The sequence below is a fragment of the Danio aesculapii genome, chromosome 17, assembly GCF_903798145.1.
Source record: "Danio aesculapii chromosome 17, fDanAes4.1, whole genome shotgun sequence".
Classification (NCBI taxonomy): Eukaryota; Metazoa; Chordata; class Actinopteri; order Cypriniformes; family Danionidae; genus Danio; species Danio aesculapii.
In genome coordinates, this window is record NC_079451.1 from 17,483,843 (window position 1) to 17,505,871 (window position 22,029).

General features: G+C 35.0%; 1 protein-coding gene across 1 annotated transcript in view; it reads left to right on the plus strand.

Annotated features, from left to right (window-relative positions):
* kidins220a (kinase D-interacting substrate 220a) overlaps window positions 1–22,029 on the plus strand; it is a 116,996-nt gene that overhangs the window by 26,735 nt on the left and 68,232 nt on the right. Inside the window, 6 exon segments of the mRNA XM_056476730.1 lie at window positions 2,049–2,335; window positions 3,965–4,105; window positions 8,475–8,715; window positions 10,201–10,289; window positions 20,429–20,573; window positions 20,673–20,835. Coding sequence (XP_056332705.1) covers window positions 2,049–2,335; window positions 3,965–4,105; window positions 8,475–8,715; window positions 10,201–10,289; window positions 20,429–20,573; window positions 20,673–20,835 — 1,066 coding nt within the window.

Genomic DNA, 22,029 nt, shown 5'->3' on the forward strand with positions numbered 1-22,029 from the left:
ATAACAATATATGAGTAATATTATTTTTGTATATTACAAACATTTAAACATCTACTCATTTATTATCAGAATCACATTTTTATGTGTTTGATTTCATAAATGCTAATTTTGATTATTAATATTAATAAACATTAATTTATTTGTCAATACTACTACTACTACTAATAATAATAATAAAATTACAATAGATGAGTAATATTATTTTTGTGTATTGTAAATATTAACAGGTCGAATAATTTATTATCAAAATCACCTTAAATGTGATTTTATAAAAGCTAATTTTGATGATCATTAAAATGTTTGTTAATAATAAATAAGAATATTAATATTTATATTTAAAATGTTTATATTTATAATTATTTTAATGTCATCAATGAATATACATTATTTTAAATATTATAAAAAAACAAAATAATATTAATAAAAATTTATTATTTTTATAATATTAATTCTTATTATCATTATTAATAATAAAAATAATGGAATTTATATATAAAATGTTTGTATTTTTATAATTATTTTTAGTGTCATCAATAAATATACATTATTTTAAATATTAAAAAATGTTGATATTCAATAAAAATTATATTAAAAATTAAATTCAATTCACCTATTGTGTCAAAGCAGCTTCACATAGAAGATAATAGTAAATTGAAACAGTGTAGTTCAGTTTTCAGTGTTTAAGTTCAGTTCAGTTTAGCTCAGTTCAGTGTGGTTTAATATTCACTACTGAGAATCCAAACACAGAAGAGCAAATCCATCGATGCGCAGCTCTACAGATCCTGACTTGTCGCTGGTTCGAGCCTCGGCTGGGTCATTTGGCGTTTCTGTGTGGAGTTTGCATGTTCTCCCCTTGTTCACGTGGGTTTCCTCCGGGTGCTCCGCTTTCCCCCACAAGTCCAAAGACTTGGTATAAGACGTGGTATAAGCTAAAATTGTCCATAGTGTATGAGTGTCAATGAGTGTGTGTGAATGTTTCCCAGTGATGGGTTGCAGCTGGAAGAGTATCCGCTGCGTAAAACATATGCTGGATAAGTTGGCGGTTCATTCCACTGTGGCGAATGAATATTCAAAATCTTTATATTTATAATTATTTTTAATGTCAACAATAAATATACATTATTGTAAATATTATTGAAAAAATAATAATAATATGAATAAACATTTATAATAATAATAATAATAATAATAGTAATAATAATATTAATAATAATATTTATCTTTAAAATGTTTATAATTACTATTATTTTTAATGTCATCTATAATTATACATATAATACTATATGCTATATTATACTATAATTATTTTAAATATAATAAAAAAAACAAATAATATTAATAAACATTTATTTATTTGATAATAATAATAATAATAATAATAATAATAATAATAATAATAATAATAATAGTAATAAATAATATTTAAATTTAAAATTTTTATCTTTATAAATATTGTAATGTCATCAATAAGTATACTTTTTTGTAAATATTATTTTAAAACCCCAAAATAATTTTAATAAACCGTTTATTTATTTGTTAATAATAATAATAATAATAATAATAATAATAATAATAATAATAAGAAGAAGAAGAAGAAGAAGAAGAAAATAACAATATATGAGTTATATTATTTTAAATATTATAGGCATTGGCACATCTAATGATATATTATCATAATAAATAGAATTTATATATTTAACACATCCAAATATTATTATAATTATTTAATTATCCGAATACTTATTTTACCAAGGATTTTACCAATTAATTCATTAAAAAATCCTACAATGTGATTTTCTTTTTATTTTTCTTTCTTATTTTGTCTTTCATAGTTGAGGTATACCTATGATGAAAGTTACAGCCCTCATCTTTTTAAGTGGGAGAACTTGCATAGTTGGTGGCTGACTAAATCCTTTTTTTGCACCAGATATTTAAAACTTATATAGTTTTACAACTTCAGATTGAATCCCATTTTAGTTTCATGATTATGTTCCTTCACGGACCTGTGCACCAACACAACATTGTGTGTCTGTTTTGGATCGTTTCAGGAAAGAAGTGGAAGAAGACGTGCTGCGTGCCATCTTTCGTGTTGTTCGTGTTGACGTCGGGCTGTCTGATCACAGGCATGGCTCTGCTGGCCATCTTCAAGGTGGACTCGGAGAACCTGACGGTGAATGCGGTGCTGATCTCCATGGCCAGTGTTGTGGGTCTGGCGCTGCTGCTAAACTGCAGGACCTGGTGGCAGGTGGCAGATTCTGTGCTTCACTCTCAGAGGAGGAGGCTGCTCAACGCTGCCAACCGCATGCACAAACTCAAGAGTGAGGGATTCATGAAGGTGAACCCATACAACATCTAATGCTTATTTACAGTCTATTGCATTCTTATAATGAGTGAATAATGGAGTGGCCTAAGCGTGATTTGGAGAGACTCCGAAAAATTCTTCCATGTTAATTCTTCCACTTTTTCTTCCTTGTTCACCTTAAGTGGCCTTATTTTGTGCTTTTTAGTTAAACCTTTTAAGTGGATGTTTTTCAAATGATTTCTATTAAAAGTACTGAAGAGTCTGGATCACACCATAATGGATTTTATTTATTTAATAGTATTTAAATAATTTAATGCTTAGGTTTTCTAAAATGTCTTTTTGTTTTATTTTATTTTATTTTATTTTATTTTTGTTTAGTTTAGTTTTTGACCTATCTTTGGCCTATCAAAGAGATGAGATCCTAAACCATTTAATCACACCACCATAAGTACAAACCTCTGACTTTTTGAAAAATTAAGCCTTCTTTTCTTAAATTGTTTTAAAAGTACTGTACAGCTATTTTTTCTCAGCTTTTAAAGTGTCTATTAATTAATTAATTAATTAATTTATTTATTTAAAGTGATGAGATCCTAAACCATTTAGTCCAACCACCATAAATCCAAAAATTTCAGAAAAATTAAGACTTTCAGCTTTTTAACAACAACAACAACAACAACAACAACAACAACAACAACAACAACAATAATAATAATAATAATAATAATAATAATAATAATAATAATAATAATAATTCCTTACATTTATATAGCACATTTCTGGACACTCAAATCGCTTTACACATTTTTGAGGGGAATCTCCTTATCCACCACCAGTGTGCAGCATCCACCTGGATGACGCGACAGCAGCCATATTGCGCCAGCTAATTAGTGGAGAGGAGAGATAGAGTGATGAAGCCAATTATGAAATGGGATAGTTTGGAGGCCATGATGGACAGGGGCAGGTGGGGAAATTTGGTCAGGATGCCGGGGTTAAACCCCTACTCTTTTCGAAGGACATCCTGGGATTTTTAACTACCATAGAGAGTCAGGACCTTGGTTTAACGTCTCATCCGAAAGACGGAGAAAAGTCCCCTTCACTATACTGGGGCGTTAGAACCCACACAGATCACAGGTTGCTGGTTTCACTAACACAAGTTCCGGCAACAAACTAGCTTTTCCATGTGGTCTCCCATCCAAGTACTGACTGGGAGCAGCCCTGCTTGGCTTCAGTGGGTGACTATGTATAATGTAACCTTTTTTAAGTGAACTTAAAACTTCTTAAGTGTCAATTTTTTGTTTTATTATTCGATTTGATTAGATCATTATTTTCTTAAACAATGAGCTCACATCTGTACCATAGTTACGGGATCATTAGTGAAATTGACATCTTTGCTTTATTTTATTAAAAAGATTTTCAGAAAAAGTTTGGCTTGTATAGTTCATTTGTTTTTTTTTCTGTCAAGTTTTGAAATGTGGTTTATTTATTTATTTATTTATTTATTTATTTATTTATTCATATAACTCTTTGTTTGTTTTTTAACTAATTCAATTATATTTTTACTGACTTTTTATTTTTCCATAAACCATCAATCAAAAAGTTTCTGTGTTTAACAGCTTGGGGTTTTTTTTTTGTACAACTAATGAGTGTCCTTTTCTTCCTCAGGTTTTGAAGTGTGAAGTGGAGCTCATGGCTAAAATGGCTAAAACCATTGACGGCTTCACTCAGAATCAGACCCGACTGGCTGTCATTATCGATGGCCTAGACTCTTGTGAACAGGACAAAGTGTTACAGATGCTCGACACGGTACGTACATGTGTGTGTGTGTGTGTGTGTGTGTGTGTGTGTGTGTGTGGGGGTATGTGTGTGTTTACCCTCTCCAGCATTAAGCCTAGACTTGTAAACCTCATGGAACATCTCCCATATAACCCAACACCAGCATACAAATCTTATTCACTGTCAGCATCGCATTTCCCTGTGTATTCAACCTATGCCAAGAAGCTGTTGGTGGCACAAGCCATCCATCTCCGCTGTTCAAATATAAGAGACTCATTCTTTCTGTACTAAATGGACAAACAAGGTGCCTCGTGTCCACTCAGTATGAAGAACAAGCTCTCCAACGTCTCATGGATGTGAATCGGTGCTCAGATTCTTCTTTCCCAGCTGGACTAATGGAATTTCCTTCAGCTAAATGTCATTATTTGGGTATAATCCTCTTGCGTTGGCAGCCCGTTCACCGCTAATGAAATCTGCCCATTTACCAGGCAGCCTCAAAGCTTCCTTTGTGGCGCAATTAGCCACATCTCTTTAAAATCCAGATCTTTTTGTCTCAGATTTTGATAGGAATTACCAAATTGGATTTTTTTTCATCCTTCAAGCTTAATGTTGTTCCAATTGATAACAATGATGTGTTTTGTAGGAAAACATGACAGGTAGGATTGCAGATGGTGCTTTGTGGCACCGTTTAGTTGGCGTGGAGAAGCGTGGTGTCAGCAGATATTTGACAGCGATTGCTAAACGATGCCATTCTGTACTTTTTAAACGCTCTACAAATCAGGATCCTGTGACACTTATACATGTTACATCGCTCTTCATTAGTGCGGAAAGTCCCGTCACATTCTGATTAGTACATGGACGGGTGTGTGGAAGTGCATTACAGAGTAGCCTGTGTGTGAACATACGCATGATACACAACATGCATTTTGAACTATAGGCTTTTGTGACGTAGAACGCTCTAACTGGATTATACAGTAGCTAAATAACGCCATTTGTTCTGAAGCTATGGGAAAGTTCAAGAGGGACAAAAAGACTGCTTGTATATTATAGTCAGTGTTGGGTAATTTACTTCAATAAAGTAGCTAATTACTAATTAAATCATTAAAATTGTATTTAAATTACTTTTTGAATACTGTGTTTGAAAAGTAACTCAATTACTCAGTAATTCAATGACTTTATTCAATACCATTAAAAATGTCTATAAATTTGAAAGGATAGACAATAAAAAATAACTCTTTTAATTCTTTATGTTTGAGCCAAGCAAGATATTATAGCTCAAAAAACATTAAATAAATAAATAAACATTTCAAAGTAATGACGCCATATTTCACTCCAAATACTGTCATTAATTTCTTACTCAGCCCATTTTTTCTGAAGCATGTTTAATCGCTTTGATGAGTGTAACATTCTTTAGCTGAAAAATTGTTACTCTGCATCTCTGAATTGATTAAACTAGAACTGCTGAATTAATTTACACCATTCAAGGCAAGTTCATTAAAAGTAAGCGTAATTAAATTACATACACATCAAAAGTAATCCCTTACTTTGTTTTTGCGGAAAAGTACTTTTAATTACAGTAACTAGTTACTTTGAGTATAGTACATATATTCTGGTTTAGGTCTGTGTGCTGGATCACTGTTAGGGCTTAGCCCAGTCTGAAGATTTTCCTCTGTTGATTAGCGTCAAAGTCCCTTTAAGGCAAGTCATTTCACTCGGCAGCCATCGTTGAAACGCCTCTCAGGCAGTACGCTTGGGCATTCTGTCTGAATGGGGAAACATTAAATTCTCCAAATTTCTTGCCAAGCTTACGATTGAATTTCATATTAGGAATCACCAATAAAATAAACAACAACTGTGTTTTTAGTTTCATTCTAAACATCCAAATCACACAAAATCTGCAGAAACTCACGTCTGATTCAAGCCCCTCCCCCAGAGTATTGTTAGTCTATAGTAATCAATGATTGGCTCCTGTAGTAGAAAGCAGGCTTTTTTACCATATAGTGATCAATGATTGGCTCCTGTACTAGTAGGTGGGGCTTTATTCACCATATTGACAGTTACAATTTTCCTCCATTCAAAAAGATATGAGTGACATGTCTTGTGTATTCTAGAGTAAATAGCTGTGTCTCATTTCAGAGGCTGCATCCTCCGAAGGATGCAGATTTCAAAGGTGAGTACTTCGAAGTCTACAAAGGCTGAACCGAGCGTTTTGAAATAAGAAGATCTGGCCTACAGAGAATGGATCTCATCACCAGGCAACGGTAACCGCTACTGTTAATAAGCGCTGATAAAATTGTAATGACTTTTTTTCAAAGTGATTTTAAAACTAATTTGATTTAAAAGTGATTTTAAGTGATCTAAACGCAAAACAAGGGATACGGAAGCTGGAAATATATTTCCTTTGATCCATACATGTACATAACATGTAAACTGTCTATAAAGTCACTCTTTAGTGAGACATGTCATACTCTTTTTAACTTGTGTTAAGATATCGAAGTAAAGTAAACCTAATTCATACATTTAAACCAGAGTTTTCTTTTCAAAACATCCTGCCGTTATCAGAGTGCAATGAATCTTGGGATGTTTGAGGCAAAGGATCCACCGGTTGTGTCCTTCATTACCTGGGAAACGAAGGGCGCATTCGGATGCTGCGTTTAAAGGAGCCTTCGAATTGTTTTTAAATGAGACATCCTTCATCGCGCCGTGATGATGCAACACATTTCAAATGCATCCTTTGGAGGATGCAGCATCTGAAATGAGACACAGCTTTTAGGGTTTTATAGGTGTGTGTGTGATAATTATCCTTTACGAATTGTGTGAGCTGATATTGAGTGTTCTAAACAAACAGAAACATGTCTTGTGAATATGTCAATGAATACATACATTCATTCATTCATTCATTCATTTTCTTTTCGGCTTAGTCCCTTTATTAATCTGGGGTTGCCATAGTGGAATGAACCGCCAACTTATCCAGCATATGTTTTACGCAGTGGATTAACTTCCAGCTGCAACCCATCTCTGGAAAACATCGATACACACTCATTCACACACATACAAAACAGACAATTTAGCTTACCCGATTCACTTATGTCTTTGGACTTGAGGAAACCCATGCGAACACGGGAAGAACATGCAAACTCCATACAGAAATGCCAACTGACCCAGTCGAGGCTCAAACTGTGAGGCGAACGTCCTACCCACTGCGCCACCATGCTGCCTCACTGAACACAAAAACTTCTTAATCTAATTCTGTAATTCAAGTTATGAAACCTTTTCGTAAGTTCTAGTTTTTGATATTTATAGACATTATATTTTATTTCTATGTCTCATAGCAACTCTGTATTAGTGGTGACATGGTGGCTCAGTGGTTAGCACTGTTACCTCACAGCAAGAAGATCACTGGTTTGAGTCCCAGCCGTGTCACAGTGTGCACTTTGAATGTTTCCCTGTGTACGCATGGGTTTCCTCCGGGTGATCTGGTTTCCCCCACAGTCCAAAAACATGTGTTATAGGTGAATTGAATAAACTAAACTGGCTGTAGTATATGTGTGTGAATGAGTGTGTATGGATGTTTCCCAGTACTGGGTAGCAGCTGAAAGGGCATCTGCTGTGTAAACATATGCTGGATAAGTTGATGGTTCATTCTGCTGTGACGACCCCTGATGAATAAAGGGACTAAGCTGAAAAGAAAATGAATGAATGAATGAATGAATGAACTCTGCATCACTCCTTCTTCCTAAATGAATCAGTTTTTGGAAGAATCATTGATTAAGTTACTGATTTGATGATCTGTTCATAAAAAGAGTTTTGTTGAGATTTGTTTCCAAATGAATCAGTTGAATGAAAGACTCACAGCACAAAAACACACTCTGCTAAATGGCTTGCTTTGAAAACTGTTTTTGGGGTCAATAATGCAGGCCTCTCTTTGAAAAAACAAACCTGACATAAATACCACACTGGTTGATTATGGTGTTATATAAACATTCATTAATCTTAGTTAACCTAATATATTAGTATAAATTATGTAATGAAATTGAACTTCACATACCAGATAACAGATGTATTTATTACCTAACTTCAAGATAAAATAATTAACACGGTCAAACATTTTATAATTATTATTAATGTTAATTAATACATTAGTGTACAAATAAATAATGTAAAATAAGAAGATTGAATCATATAAAAATACCAAAACATTATACAGCAAATACTAAATAAGGAACTTTTAAGTTACGTTTATGTAACACATTTAAATACACTTTTTTATCATTATTATTTTTGGTTTTAGAAAAAAATGCTTCACAAGTAAAAATATAACAAGATATAACAAGTTCCACTTTTTGTGTTTTCCACTTTTAATAAGTAGGAACCATCCGCTTGTTTATTCTGTTTGCAGGTTCGAGTGCTGTTTTCTAAAGGTCCCTTCATCTCCATCTTTGCCAGCGACCCCCATATCATCATTAAAGCCATAAACCAGAACCTCAACAGTGTGCTGCGCGACTCCAACATCAACGGCCACGACTACATGCGAAACATCATCCACCTGCCCGTGTTCCTCAACAGCCGCGGCCTCAGCACTGCAAAGAGACTCTGCATTTCCACAGCAGCCAATGGAGCTGATCAACTGAACAACGATGGTCAGTAAATAGAGACTGCTGAAGTCCAAACTTTTATCAAAAACCAAAAGTACATATATATTGCAGTAGTTGGGGGAATAAATGGATAATAATAATAATAATAATAATAATAATAATAATAATAATAATAATAATAATAATAATAATAATAATAATAATAATAATAAATGGTGAGTACACCAAAAATATATATATGTCACAATTTGCTTTTCTAATGTTGTTCCAAACCTCTGTGACTTTTTAAGTTGAACGTATTTGAAAGAACATTTGATCTGTTTTAGTCCATAAAGTTGAATAGACATTAACTAACTATTTATGTATTTTTTGTTTCACGGAAAAATAAAAGTCTGAAAAGATTAGAATGTGTTGTTGGTGGGTAAATGATAGCAGATTATTCAGTTTTGTTGGGTGCAAAGAGGTGTGCCAGAGTGCAGTTCGGTTGGGCGTTATGCTTGCAGTGTGAGTGCAAAGTGTGTCTGAGCTTCAAACTGAAGATGCGACATCACTTTTAAGGGACTGTTTCATATGGATTTATTAATCATTCTTACTTATCATTGAACGTAAACCAGCAAACCTCCTAATACGTGCAGCATTAGGAATTTTATGATAATTTATGAGCGTCAAATGTGGTGGATCTGTTCAGCAAAATATTTGACTGCGTATCGCTGCATCCCAAACGATTAAAAATTATACAAAAGATATAACTAAAGCAATGTCCACTGTGCTGAACGAGAGCACTTCTCTTCCTGTTAAACTGAACAGTCGTGTCATCAATGATGTAAGCGTGCTCAAGTTCGGAAAGTAAAAGCAGTGTGAGTGCAGGCCGTCGGGGGAGAGGGGAAAGGGGACAATCTGGCTTCGGCATAGTTCAAGGCAACTGTAACTAGTGTGAGTACGCCTTTAGGCCTACTTTTAAATGCAGAACAGGAGTGAGTTGTTGATTGTAACTTGACAAGATGCTGAAGAGCACAGCTGAAGTTTAACTTTTTAAATATACAGTATATTTTACCCCCTTCGGTATTTTGATTTAGAAAAAATAGTTTGATTAGAATGTTTGATTAATGTTGCAGCCACTTTCACTCAATTGGCTAAGCATAGGCTTGTCAATAACTGTATCAACTCACACCTCCCCAACTAATCGTAAACCTGCCCAAAATTTGATCAACCCACTCAAACTGTTTTTTTAACCTAATTCTAATTTAATAAATCAAATTGTGCATAAACGCCCAATCTCGTAACACTTCTTGCTTTCTTCCATGCAACAGAACAAGAAAATAAACAAACATCTTGGTGCTCTTTAAGGCACTTTTGTGCATAGCCAGAATGTATATGATTTGTTAATGTAATTTCTTTGATTTACATGTCAGCTATCTGTTCGGTTTGTCATCTGCATTATTAATGGTGCAAGTGTGTTTAATATAGACTAACAGCTCAGCTTTTCCTCTCTGATTTCTCCTCTGAACATCTGACTCTCTCCATCTGTAGCATGGCAAGAGGACGTGGACAGGAAGTTATCTCAAAACAGTCTCGGCGATCAGGGCCGGCAGGGCAGCAAAACAGCACTGAACCGCCGGGTAAGACTGAACCGCCAACACTCCCACACCACTTCCCGTCAACATGGCTCAATGAAGGCCATATGGCTGGTATTACCTCATTAGTAACTCATTAATAACTCATTTATAAAAGCTTTCAAATTGCACTACACCTTCCGCAGATCTGGGACCAATTTTACATATATGCATAAAAAAGAGTCTAATCAGTGTTTAAATAACAAGTTACATGAAATAAATCCTGATTTAGGAAAAAAGCCTCTTATTAATTATTAATAATAATGGGGATCAAGTCATTTATGTAAGAGGCTGGATAGGACATTCAAATCTTACACTCACATTTTGAATATCAGGGAATATTTATTAAGGTTAGGTTAATTTTACAACTCCCCAGTAAACAGTTAAACAGTTGAGTTTTATCATTTTTGAATCCATTTAGCTGATCTCCATGTCTGGCGGGAGCATTTTTAGCTTAGCTTAACATAAATCAATGAATTGTATTAGACCATTAGCATCTTGTTTAATTTATTATTTTATTTTATTTAATTTTATTTTATTTTATTTTATTTTATTTTATTTTATTTTATTTTATTTTATTTTATTTTATTTTATTTTATTATTTTTTTAAATGTAATTTTTTAAAAAATTATTTTATTTTTAGTTTTAATTTTATTTAGTTTTTTTTATAAAATTTTTTAAATTAAATTAAATTTAATTTAATTTAGTTTTATTTTACAACTCTTTGATCATTTCTTCACTTCTGAAGTTACATCATGTACCAAGACAGACAAAAAAATTAAATCTGCTATCTTCAAAGTCAATATAGATAGGAACTACACTAGCTGACAAAAGTTTTGTCGCCTATACAAGTTTTAGGAACAACAAATACTAACTTCTAGTTGATCATTTGGTATCAGAAGTGGCTTATATGAAAGGCAAAAGCCTCTAGATTACGCTTATTTTACCTAAATAATATATTATCATGCCTTGATTTTTAATTATTTAATTAGGGCAGTAAGATCTGACTTTGCTGAAACAAAAGTCTTGTCACTTAACTGAAATAATGTACAGGATAGAATATAAAGTCATGGTGCAGTGAAAAAAGAGATAATATGACTCCCATGAGCTTGGGCGACTGCATTCATACATCTCTGCAATGACTCAAATAACTTATTACCCCACACATGCTCAATAATGTTCATATCTGGTGACTGGGCTGGCCAATCCTGGAGCACCTTGACCTTCTTTGCTTTCAGGATCTTTGATGTGGAATCTGAAGTTTGAGGAGCGCTATCCTGCTAAAGAATTTGCGCTCTCCTGTTGTTTGTAATGTAATGGACAGCATAAATGTCTAGATCTCTTGCACGCCCCCATACTGAATGTAACCCCAAACCATGATTTTTCCTCCACTAAACACCAAACCAGACTGATTTCTATGAGAATCTTGGGTCCATGCGGGTTCCAATAGGCCTTCTGCAGTATTTGTGATGATTGGGATGCAGTTCAACAGATGATTCATCGGAAAAATCTTTTCCAAATGATCAACTAGAAGCCAAGTTAGCATGTGTTGCGATGACAAGACTTGCCTTGTCAGGTAGCGTATACTCTTATTCTGGTGTAATAGTCAAGGAACTTTGCTGTTATACCAAGGCTGCAGCAGGCACACACAAATTAGAAAAATAGTAAAAATTATCATAATTCTTTTTTGTCATTTTTGAGTGAGATGCTAATGGTCTAATCTGATTCAATGATTTATGCTAAGCTAATAGTGCTCCCACCAGATCCAGAGATTAGCTGAATGGATTAAACAATGGTAAAACTCAACTGGTAAAACCTAGGGGAGTTGAACAATGAGCCTATTTCCAAAAAAATTGTGGAGTGGATTGTTGCTTTCAATGTGTTCTATAAGACTGTAATGCTTCAACACTTCAACAGGGCTTTATTCTGTTGACACCTCTGAAAGGTTTGAGAAAATCCAAATTTACTTCTAATGTTCACAGAAACATAATAACCCATAAAAACTTAGACATCTTATCTATCTTTAATTTTGGATTAACCAAACCTGATTCCAACCAGAGAGAGAGCCACAGAGGCTGCCATGCTGTAAAGAAAGCAAGAGAGAAAGAAAGCAAGATGAAGGCTTTCCCCAAGCTCATTCTCTCTTTCGTGTCCATGTGATTTGTTTATTCACAGTTCACAGTTAGCAAGGACAGTGAGGACTATGTGTTGCGTGTTTGTTTTGGAGGAGGGGCATTGCGAGAGACCCTGGATGTCACCGAGGAGCGTCTGTAATTGATTTAATGTCTGTTTACTCTTCCCGCTGAGATGCCATTGCCTAATGACGGGGTGCAGCAGCAGTGGGTCTCGGTGACAAAGCACTGGCACGGCGGCACGGAGGCAGGAGGCTAAGTGGCTCGGCGAGGGCTGTTTGTTTGCTTGGCTGATTTATCTGCCTCCTTTATTTGGCCCCTCTTTATTTCAGGGTCGTGCTCCTCTTGTTTTGCCTCTGCTGTTTCTTGGCTGAGCATCCAGCCCCGCCGTACCCCTGATCTGCACGTTTTGTTGTGGAAAGTTGTTTAGCAGCTCTTCAGCGGGAAAACTCCAGGTCATTAAAGAAGAAAAATAGTGTGCAGGCTCTGTTAGCATCTTGTCCTTTTCCTGGTTAATTTGATATTAAAGCCTATTAAGCTTTGAGGTCAAACCGAGGTTCTGCAGGGGATGCACAACAGAGCATTTCAGCACTTGAAGCAGTTCAAGCTGGGTCATTCTGAATCTTGGGTTATCTTGCTGCACTTTTCACCCCGCTCATAAATTACCCGAGGTTAATAATTCATCTTAAATGTTCATATTCTGAACGTTTGTAAAGCTGTTTATTGGCATAGTTGCTAAGTCATTTTTGCTTTGGATTAACTCAGCATCCGACCTGTTTACATAGAGATTTTATTGTCAGCCATCCCCATAATTATTTATTGACGACTATATCATCAAGAAAGATAATAATTAAATTATCTTTGCCCTCATTTGCATATTAAAATGCATTAAAATCGCAAGTGGACAATGCTAAATACAGATTGTGTAAATTGGGTCTATAATGTTTTGAGTTTGTCCACTAACCACTTCTTAACCGCTTAAACACTTCCAGAGGCAGTTGAAAACATGTTTGACTGGATTGCTTTTGTAGTGTAAACGGTTATGTGGTCGAATGTGTTCAACAGCTACAATAGAGCACTTATGAGTTAATGCATGTTTTTAGGAGACGTAAGTTGAAAGAGCTTCAAAACAAGGCATTGACATTTTACTGCATTGATTACCATCTCACGCTTTTTTTATTTGCTTAGTTCACAGTCGCTCTTAAGTCACATAACATGGGTTCATTCATGCTTTATTGCCTTTAATGACTCCTTTAAATACATGTTAATATCAAGTTGAAATGGTTATGCATCTCAGTTGACCACTTGGGCCTGGATCACTAAAAATGCACCCTAATACCAGGTAGAAGCAGGGCCTTGTTTAGTGCAATTGAGTCAACAGTTGACATTTTTTAGCTTCGATCTCTAAAAAACTCCCTAAAATACATTCTATTATACTGTATTTATTAGGGGAGAATAGTATATGAGCAAGGTACAGTGGTGTAAAGAATTACAAATTCTCAAATTACTATTATTCCATAGTTTTATTTAGAATTTGTTCTTTAATAAATAGTGACAAAAAGTACTTTTACTTGAGTAACCGACAGACCGACCTCAACACACACACACACAAAAATTATGTCTTTATAAATTCAGCCTACATGTACAGTGCAGATCCATTAAAAGTGTCCAAAAACTGCAAAATTATTACATGCAACCACCCAAAGACTGTTTAGACTGCACAATACTGAGAAGATGGAGGCCTATTGTACGAAGTCTGAAATTGTGATATAGGCTTAAAAAATTACTAAATGAACTACGCAATGTTACAACAATTCACAAACGCATGCACAAACTGCATGTGAACTATCGAGAGGGGTCTGGCTGCAGACTCGGTGCAGATGCAATCTGAGCTGCATCCAATGCTTTTGAATGTGCTCACCTAACCCCACCCCTAACCCTACCCCTCACAGTGACGTCACTAGCTCCATTGAGTGATTTGTGTCTGAGATTCCATCGCTAAGCGATGCAATCTCAGCTTGCATCATAAAGGCTGCATCCAGATACTATTGGAACTATCAGTGCTGTACAAGATTGGTGTGCAGCGCCAACTGCTGGACGTTCATAGATTGTTAGTCAGGGTTTAAAGTGTATAACGTAAGCATTAAGGAGAAACATATTATCACGGCTAGACTTCTGCCCCTTAGGTTGCCAGATTTCGCTGCGCATGTAAACACATCAACCTGCTTTCTGTTGGCTTATTATAGGTGCACATATATTAATGTAATGTGTTCTCGCATTAAATGAATCTCACATTTTAAATTTGAGAAATTTTAGTTCATGAATGGCAAATAATTGAACTTACACTTACATCATGTTACACTTACACATAAACACCTTATAATTACAAGTGATAAACACATGCTGACTGGCACAGTACAGTATATTAAACATTGACACAGTATTTTAGTGTTACAAGACAAGCTATTATTTACCTGTTGCCTTCACTTCAGAGTTTTTAATCAGGGTGCCAAAATGTCCAGAAAAATGCTCCGAGGAGAAAATTAGTTCTCAGGCTAGATCCTATGATGACTGAGTTCTTGCAACTACCTGGTATGAAAGCTTCTAATAACTAATAAGCAACCTAATCACTTAATACTTCTGGTGATATTTTTCACCATTCATACAGTATATAGTTGAAGTCAGAATTATTAGCCCCCCTTTGAATTTTTTTTCTTTTTTAAATATTTCCCAAATTATGTTTAACAGAGCAAGGAAATTTTCGCAGTATGTCTGATAATATGTTTTCTTCTGGAGAAAGTCTTATTTGTTTTATTTCGGCTTTAATAAAAGCAGTTATTAATAAAAAAAAACATTTTAAGGACAAAATTATTGGCCCCTTTAAGCTATTTTTTTGCTCGATAGTCTACAGAACAAACCATCGTTATAAAATAACTTGCCTAATTACCCTAACCTGCCTAGTTAACCTAATTAACCTAGTTAAGCTTTTAAATGTCACTTTAAGCTGTATAGAAGTGTCTTGAAAAATCTCTAGTCAAAGATTATTTACTGTCATCATGACAAAGATAAAATAAATCAGTTATTAGAGATGAGTTATTTAAACTATTATGCTTAGAAATGTGTTAAAAAAGTCTTCTCTCCATTAAACAGAAATTGAGGAAAAAAATAAACAGGGGGGCTAATAATTCTGACTTCAACTGTAGCCATGGGAGAAGATTTGTAAATGGAAAGGATGAAACAACAAAACTAACATTGTATGTCACATAACATAATCAAGGTGGATGCTACACATATCAGCACTTTGAAAAATTGTTCCCTAAAGTTGTACATGTCCCTAGAGTGTGTATGTGAAGTTTCAGCTCAAAATACCCCACAAACAATGTTTTATAACTTTTTCAAACTCTCCCTAATTGTGCCATTTTGGTGACTGTCGCTTTTAATTCAAATGAGTTTGTGCTCCCAGCCCTCTTTACAAAGGAGGGCGGGGCTACAAATGCCTATGTGTCAGCATAGTGGCAGGTTCAGAAACAAGACTATTGTCCTATTCTAATGAGGGAGAGATCATCACTAATGGGCGGGGCTTTCCCCATCTTATGACATGTACAAAGGGAGAATGTCAATCAAAGTGTTTCTGCTGACTATTTTTATCAAGTGTGATTCTAAAAAAAATAATTAATACGTTTTTAGCATTAGAAGCTGGCTATATTCACAAACTGTTGCCACACAACTGTGTTTAGACCCCTTAATAAAGTGATTTTGCATAATAGCCATCCTTTAAAACAAATGTAGTACCTATTACTGAAAATACAGTATTCAATTTTGGACGCATTAGAAAAACCTGATGTTTCGAGACCAACCACATAAACACGAGGCACATGATGGGCTGTTGGTGGCTAACCGACTAGCAGTGACATGCTAACATTTCATCGCTTCACACTGCACCCTGTAGATTTCATAATCATAACTTTAAGTGGTGAGAAAACATGTGAAATGCTTCTTTACCTGGGGGATTAAAGCAGTGTGCAAATGCAGTGTTAAGCAACCCCAGGGAAGGGGTTTGATAAATTCTTACTTATGACTTATTTCATGGTGAATATATTTATATAAGGCTCCCCTCGATCAAAAGGGGGCCACCTTATTGATGACCATGTGCTCCAAGTAGCAGTCGAGTCACAAGTTCAGCATTAGAGACTTCAAAGTGGGCTTAAAGCTGTAACCCTGCAGTGCTCGTGATCGGCTCTTGTTCTTGTAACAGACCAGCTAACGCTTTAAGAGACTGACCGGCAGACCACTCAGTCAGTCATACCTCTGGATGACAGCAGGGACAAGAAGTCAGTCGGTCACACATCATGCACAACCAATTGCTCAGACACAACACTGAATCAGCACACAAACACAGATCCCGATACAATCTGTTGCTGCAGTAATGCCATTTCACTGGATCTAAATGTCTTTAATTAAACATAAACGGATGTTTTTTTGATATTTCTGTTCAATCTCGGTGGAGAAATATGTAATAAACAAGTCTGTATGTATAATGTAAGCATTAACATATTGTCACAGCTAGATTTTATACCCTTAATATGCAAAGCAATATACAAACCTAATTTTTAAGTGTTATGACATTTTAGATCTCCTAATTCTTGCTTTTCAGTCAGTCACAGACAGAAAGAGAGGGTTCATGTTTGTGCATGCAAAAGACACAAGCATATCATAACTAGGTCTACGTGGAATCTGCTTAATACACAGATTTTTTAGCCCATCATTGAGTGTATTTATTTACTTACGGACGTGTGTAAATATATATTTATGTAGATTTTGGATTCATTTCATTAATTTTATTAACTAACATGCAAATGTTTATACAAATGATTGATTTACATGGCAGTTTGTAAAGTAATATCTTCAGTTGATATTTTACATATTCTCCAGTTTCTCCCACGAGTCCAAAAACATGTGGGTTATATTGTCTGTAGTGTATTTGTGTGAATGAGTGTGTATGGATGTTTCCCAGTGATGGGTTGCAGCTGGAAGGGCATCCGCTGCGTAAAACATATGCCGGATAAGGTCTGTTTTAGTCTGTTTTAGTTTGGATCATGTTCTCACGACAAATGAACCACTCCAGGGTTCGTTTCAAAGCGTACCGAGACCACCTCTTCAAGGAGGTCTCGGTACGCTTTTTTGGTCCGCTTTTGGTACGCACTCGAGTGCGATTGCTGCATTCAAACGAACCGCACAAAGAGGGAAAAAGAACTCTAGTGCAATTCAACCGAACTAAATAAGGCAGGTGTGAAAGCACCCTTTAACTGCATGATGTTTTAGATGTTTAGTTACTATACTCCCAAAATCACTCCACACAATGTTTTGTACAAAATTATGCCCAGAAATACTTAAAATGTCAGCAGATTCTGTCTGGCCCTGCTATAGCTCATAGTAACATGTATTAGCTACCTTTTCGTGAATATTTTTAAGCATATTGCGAGTTGATTGATCAACATTGAACAATATGATTAAGCACACACTGCTGTTCTTAAGATCACACAGATGAACGAAGGATCCATCAGCTGAGTTACTATGGTCACTAATAGTGTTTGAAGGAAGAACGTTTATTTTCAACTGTGATCAAAACTGGCTGGTACTACCTTTGCAATAAACAAATGTATTGCACACCTTCTAGCCAATCAGAGTCGAGAATTTAATCAGGCCATGAATAATTAGATAGTGTACAGTGGTATAATAGTATGGCAATGCAATTGCTTTTATATATACAGTTGAAGTCAGAATTATTAGCCCTTCTGTATATTTTCCCCCAATTTCTGTTTAACGGAAAGATTGTTTCAACATTTTTCTAAACATAATAGTTTTAATAACTTGTTTCTAGTAATGGATTTATTTTGTCTTTGCCATGATGACAGTACATAATATTTTACTAGATATTTTTCAAGAAACTAATGTTCAGCTTTAAGTGACATTTAAAGGCTTAACTAGGTTAATTAGGCAAGTAAGGGTAATTAGGCAAATCATTGTATAACGATGGTTTGTATTGTAGACACTATATTGTATCAGACAGGCTGACCTCAATACACATACTCAAAAAAATATGTTTGCTGTTTGTTCAAACTACTTATTTAAAACAACACAACTCTTGAGTTTGTAAAGTAATATTTTTTGATAACTTACATATTCTGTATTATCAACTGAATCTAATTGTATTTGCATTGTAAATCTTAACATAAGTTAAAAAGTTATTATTTCATGTTTTAGGTGTTTATTTACTGTAAACCCAAAATCACTCTGCAGAATGTTTTGTACAAAATTCTGCAGAGAAATAACAAAACAATGTCAGCAGATTCTGTCTGGCCCTGCTATAGCTCATAGTAACATGTCTTAGCTACCTTTTTGTGAATATTTTTGAGCATATTGCGAGTTGATTGATCAACATTGAACAATATGATTAAGCACACACTGCTGTTCCTAAGATCACACAGATGAACGAAGGATCCATCTGCTGAGTTACTAGCCCCTTTCATACATACAGACTTTTCCCATAAAATTACCAGTAATTTTCCAGAAGGGTCTGCATGTGTGAACAGCCCCTTTTTGAAAATACCAGTAAATTAGTTCCAGCAATTTTCTGGAAAGAGAAATTGCAACATTACCGCCCCCCCGAAAATTGGGTCGGCCTATAGGACCCCGAATGATCCTATTGTTTTACTGGAGTTGTAATAGGTACAGTTTGTAGTGCCTAATTCTAAAGTACAGTATATGAAATCACGTTTATAATTTATATAATGTAAAAAGTGGAGGTCGTGCCGGCCATGCATGCAATATGGTTCCTCCTTGTTTTCATCGAAGTTGTTCACAATACCTATCCATCCACAGAATTTGTAAAGTCAGATGTGTAACCATTTAGCTGTGGTTAGTGCTTGTGGTTAGTGTTGGATGTCTCTGGTATATCACATTTACAAATCCAAGCGCAGCCATTTAAAGGTCATTTCTGGTTAATGATGTCAGAATTTACCGGTATTTTGGAATGGATGTGTGAATGGTCTTTTCCAGAAAAATTCCAGAACGTTCTCGCCTGTATGAACAGTGCTTGTTTTAATTAAGTTCTGGTAATTTTCCGGATATTTACCGGTACCACTGTGTGAGAGGGCCTACTATGGTCACTAATAGTGATTGAGGGAAGCACATTTAATTAAACTGTGATCTAAACTCACTAAAACTACCTTTGCATTAAACAAATGTATTGCACACATTCTAGCCAATCAGAATCCAGAATTATGGCAATGCAATTGCTTTTATATATATACAGTTGAAGTCGGAATTATTAGCCCCTCTGTATATTTATCCTCAATTTCTGTTTAACAGAGAGAACATTTTTTCAACACATTTTTAAAGATAATAGTTTTAATAGCTCATTTCTAATAACTGATTTCTTTTATCTTTGCCATGATGACAGTAAATAATATTTTACTAGAATTTTTTTCAAATACCAGTATTCAGCTTAAAGTGACATTTAAAGGCTCAACTAGGTTAATTAAGCAAGTTAGGGTTATTAAGCAAATCATTGTATAATGATGGTTTGTTCTGTAGACAATTGAATGATGTTTAAAGGGGCTAATAATATTGACCTTAAAATGTTTTTTTTAATTAAAAACTGCGTTTATTCTAGCCTAAATAAAGCATATAAGACTTTTTCCAGAAGAAAAAACATTATAGGGAATACTGTGGAAAAATGTCTTGCTCTGTTAAACATCATTGTGTATTATCAGAAAAAGAAAACAAAAAAATTCACAGGAGGACTAATAATTTTGATGTAAACTGTATATAATAATATAGAATCATAACAGAGGGATCATTGACTTAAATGGTTCAGTCATCATTTGTTACTTACATACTGTATTGTATAATTGAATACTGGCTCATGTCTAGTGGAAATACAGTGCTGTTCTGCTAAAAGGGCACAAAGCACAAAGGTATCATCCAGGCTCTCTGCATATTTGTGTGTAGGACACATACCGCAGGAGACAGATGCAGCGCTCCGTCACCAGACAGATGTCCTTTGACCTCACCAAGCTGCTGGTTACTGAAGACTGGTTTAGCGACATCAGCCCTCAGACCATGAGGAGACTGCTCAACATAGTGTCAGTCACAGGTCAGTGTGACCCAATTACAACCCAGTGCTGATCGTGGCATGTTCAAGAATAAAGCAATGCGTGAAGGGATATGTGATCATAATGACGTACTCTGATAGGGCGCCTTCTGAGAGCCAATCAGATCATCTTTAACTGGGACCGGCTGGCATCCTGGATCAACCTGACAGAGGAGTGGCCGTACCGCACGTCCTGGATCATCTTGTTCCTGGAGGAAACTGATGGAGTCACAGATCTCGTCACACTCAAGACCATCTATGAGAGGTCAGCTGTCATATGATCACGATACACAGCTCCTGTTTACACATACACTTAATACACTAATAGACTTCATTGAACATGCACACATAGACATCACCTATATACTTTATAACTGCAGGTCAACTATGCTTAAATATAATAACTGTAAATAGTTAGTTACTTCCCATTTACTGTTCAGATGGTTAATTCCCATTTTATTATTTCTTTTGTTAGGGTTTAGCTCTTTAATTATATTATTTTTATATTATTTTATTTCATATAATTAATTCTAATTAATTATTATTATGGGTGACGCAGTGGCGCAGTAGGTAGTGCTGTCGCCTCACAGCAAGAAGGTCGCTGGTTCGAGCCTCGGCTGGGACAGTTGACGTTAATGTGTGGAGTTTGCATGTTCTCCCTGCATTCGCATGAAGTCCTCCGAGTGCTCCGGTGTTCCCCCACAGTCCAAAGACATGTGGTATAGGGGAATAGGGGAATTGGTGAAGCTAAATCAGTATGTGTGTGAGTCTGTATGGATGTTTCCCAGAGATGGTTTGCGGTTGGAAGGGCATCCGCTGGGGAAAACATGTGCTGAATAAGTTGGCGGTCCATTCCGCTGTGGGAAGCCTGGATTAATAAAGGGACTAAGCTGAAAAGAAAATGAATGAATGAATGATTATTATTATTTCAGTCATTTCTTTGCTTATTTAGTTTTTAATATACTCATTTAATCACATAATTTTAGTTAGTTTTCTTGTTTATGAAGTTATAGCTTTCATTTTCTCGCATTATTTTATTTAGTTATTTGTCTACTTAATTATCCTTCGTTTTTAGATTTTAGAACTTACATTATTTTAAAGTCCATAGTTTTTGTTTTTTTCTGATCGTTTCCTTTCTTTTCTTCTTCCTTTTTTCTTTGCCTTTCTTTTTTTTCTTTTTCCTTCTTTCTTTGTCTTTCTTTTTTTCCTTTCTTTTCTTTTCTTTTCTTTTCTTAGTTCTTAAATTCTTTATTTAAAGTTTTATTTTTTAATTTTTAGTTGCTTTTTATCTGTTATTTAGTTGCATAATTTTGGAAATTCGTTTTTTTTCCTCTTTATTTACATTTTTAGTTCCATATTTTTAGTCAGTCAATTCTCTTTTTTGATTTGTTTTGTTTTCATTTCATCCACTATAAATTTACTGGGCATCACGGTGCACAATCGCCTCACTGCAAGAAGG